General features: G+C 52.2%; 1 protein-coding gene across 1 annotated transcript; it reads left to right on the top strand.

Annotated features, from left to right (window-relative positions):
- The first annotated feature begins 822 nt into the window (after window positions 1-822).
- LOC123176997 (transcription factor bHLH14-like) lies at window positions 823-1,593 on the top strand. Its single transcript, XM_044590981.1, has one exon. It carries the CDS (start codon window positions 823-825, stop codon window positions 1,591-1,593), a length of 771 nt encoding a protein of 256 aa, XP_044446916.1.
- The last annotated feature ends 1,248 nt before the right edge of the window (window positions 1,594-2,841 follow it).

The raw sequence follows: 2,841 nt of genomic DNA, 5'->3' as shown, positions 1-2,841 counted from the left end.
CGCCGTTACCGCCCGTCAGTGTAGGATAAACACCGTCAAATGATCAGCACTGACCGGGGTGGTGGGCCCGGGCTAAGCCGACGGCCTGCGCTATGCCGACGGGCCCCGTAGGCGTATCTCGGGCGGTCCCGACGGCCTCGTCTATGCCGACGGCCCCGTCGGCATAGATGTATGTATGCCGACGCCTTTTCTGCACCTACGGCCTATCCTTGGCCGTCGGCATAGGTCTGGCGATGCCGACGGGGGCCGTCGGCATAGATTTGGCCGTCGGCAAACCCAGTTTTTCTGGTAGTGTCTACCTCATCTACTTCTGGGAAACAGTTAACGAGATAAGCATTTGCAGAGTCAGGAGCCAGCATTGTAAACCCAATGTGGAGTGCCGATGTTGTAGTGTCTAACAAGCTGTAACATCTATGGTGGTTTGGGTACTTCACCCTCCCCTTTCTATAAGAGATACGCACACTCGTACATATTCGAGAAAAAAAATAGTATGCATCGACAATCAAGCTATTACATACAATATTTACTGTCAAAATAATACCGTTTCTGATTGCACTCAATCTCAGCTGAGTCAACATTGTTCACATGGGACCATGTAGCTGCCGCAATAAAGTTTCCTCTGCCACTTCATATGATTCTAAGCCGCTACTGCCACCTCAAAAGACAATGAGATGCGTCTAGGCCACTGCTTCGAAATAATCCGTTCTGCGAGAGTATAACTGCAAATATGCCAGCAGTATATAAACACACCCAAGCGATCATATGATCATATCTCTGCTTGTCACTTCCAAGCGATAGAGTAGCGATATCGTGCTGCCGTCCATGGACGATCTCCTCTCTCCGTCCTCCTCCTTCGTTCCACCCTCACCGTCCTCCCACTTCTCCACCGTAGGCCAGCAGGTGCTCGAGTTCGTGTCCCGGGAAATTCCCGAACAATGGCTGTTCGACGACGGCACGATGTCCCAGAACGCGGACAGGGAGCTGTCTCCCACGGGGAGAACGCTCCTCCGGAGCGCTGAGCTCTCCGAGCTGCCACCGAGCCTCCCGGCAACGCTGCAGTGCCAAACCAACCGGCGGGGCCGGAAAACCGGGCCCCGCTCTGACGGTCGCCATAGCGCCGTCAGCCATGTGCAGGCCGAGCGGCTGCGCCGCGACAAACTGAACCGTCGATTTTGCGATCTCCGAGCTGCCGTCCCCAACGTGTCCCGCATGGACAAGGCATCACTCCTGGCAGACGCCGTCGCCTACATCGCGGAGCTGCGCTCCCGCGTGGCGCGCCTCGGGGACGAGGCCAACAAGGAACTGGAGCAGAGCTCTGTGGCCGCTTCCAAGTTCGTGCAGGTAGATGAAGCGGTGGACGTGCGGATGGTGGGAAGTGACGCGGCCGCGGTGCGTGTGACCACAGCAGCCAGCCACGCTCCGGCGCGGCTGATGGGCGCGCTCCGGTCGCTGGAGCTGCAGGTGCAGCATGCCTGCGTTAGCCGCGTGCAAGGCGTGACCCTGCAGGACGTCGTCGTGGACGTGCCACCCTCGATGCAGGACGCTGATGGCCTCCGCTCGGCGCTGCTCCAGACGCTGCAGGACAGCGCCTAGGCCGCTAGAGTGATGGGGGTAATAAAGGAGATGAAATGGACGTCTATACCATCATCGTTAATTATGTTTCCTGCTGTTATACATGAAATAAATTGCCCATTATCTACGTAAACGGTGTAGTCACAGACTGCGGAATATTTATGTACGTAGCGTCGCCCCATCCACCACTCCGTATTATTACTTGTGTTCTACTACTTTTAAAATGATTAAAATACTTCTTTTAGGGAAAAATGATTAAAATACTTGAGAGGTGATTCTCCACCACATGTGAGCATCGACGGTTTAGTCAAATCCACATGTTCATAAGGACGTGCAAAGTTAAAAACTACGACCACGCACGCGCCTCCTCTCCTAAAAAGAGACTAGGGTTTCTCTCTCAAAAAAAAAAGACTAGGGTTTCTCTACCTTTCGGCGGCATCTTCGCCGGTCCGTCTTGTTTTCGATGGCCTTAGCGCCATGGTGACGTGGTGGATCCCGGCCTTGCCGGTGGGAGGAATGTATTTTTAGATGTTTCCTCGAGTTTTTTTAAGATTAGTGTCTTGCTCGGGAAGGCAAGATGATAACAACTCTTTGAAGATGAAATAAGGTTCTCCTCTTCTAGCCCCCGTCCAGGGACATCAAGCATCATCGGTGGGTCTTTGATGGATTTGCTCGGGTCTAGTCGTAGTTCGTCTACGTTCGAGTGTTTTTCGGTTGGATCCTTCCGATCTATACTACTCTTCAACGACGATGGTTACAGTTTTGATGCGCTGGTCCTACAGGCCTTAGCACAACAACTTCTCCATTATCTACTACAACAAGTTTTGCCCGGCTCCGACAAGAGAGGGGCGATGACGACGGCGCGCCTTCGGCTCGCTTCAGTGCTTATAGTCGTCGCTAGGTAGCCTACGGATCTATATGTAATTGTTATTATTTATGGTGTTTATTGTATTGCGATGATTGAACATAATAGATAAGTTTTCTCACACAAAAAAACCACATGTTAATTTGCCCTCTTGTGCTCCTCCATTAGTGGATCTTGTGCAAGTTCAACTATAGGGCCACCAGGCGGTGGTTTCAGTGTAACCTATAGGCTATAGCCCAGGCCCATCGGGTACTCTTTTATTGATTGCCTTGTACAAAATGCCCCTGTAGCACCAAACAATGGCCGGCTGCACACGTAGAGAGTCATGCATCAACTCAAGAAAAACGTAGAGAGTCATGCATGACATTACGTGGCTTGATGTCATGCGCGTGTACTCTATACTG

The sequence above is a fragment of the Triticum aestivum genome, unplaced genomic scaffold, assembly GCF_018294505.1.
Source record: "Triticum aestivum cultivar Chinese Spring unplaced genomic scaffold, IWGSC CS RefSeq v2.1 scaffold15150, whole genome shotgun sequence".
In the NCBI taxonomy this organism is placed as follows: domain Eukaryota; kingdom Viridiplantae; phylum Streptophyta; class Magnoliopsida; order Poales; family Poaceae; genus Triticum; species Triticum aestivum.
Note: the sequence above shows the minus strand (reverse complement) of the source record. Positions and strands in the feature narration are given on the sequence as shown.

Coding starts and splice junctions, on each gene's coding strand:
- LOC123176997 (XM_044590981.1), top strand. CDS start 823: ATGGACGATCTCCTCTCTCCGTCCTCCTCCTTCGTTCCACCCTCACCG.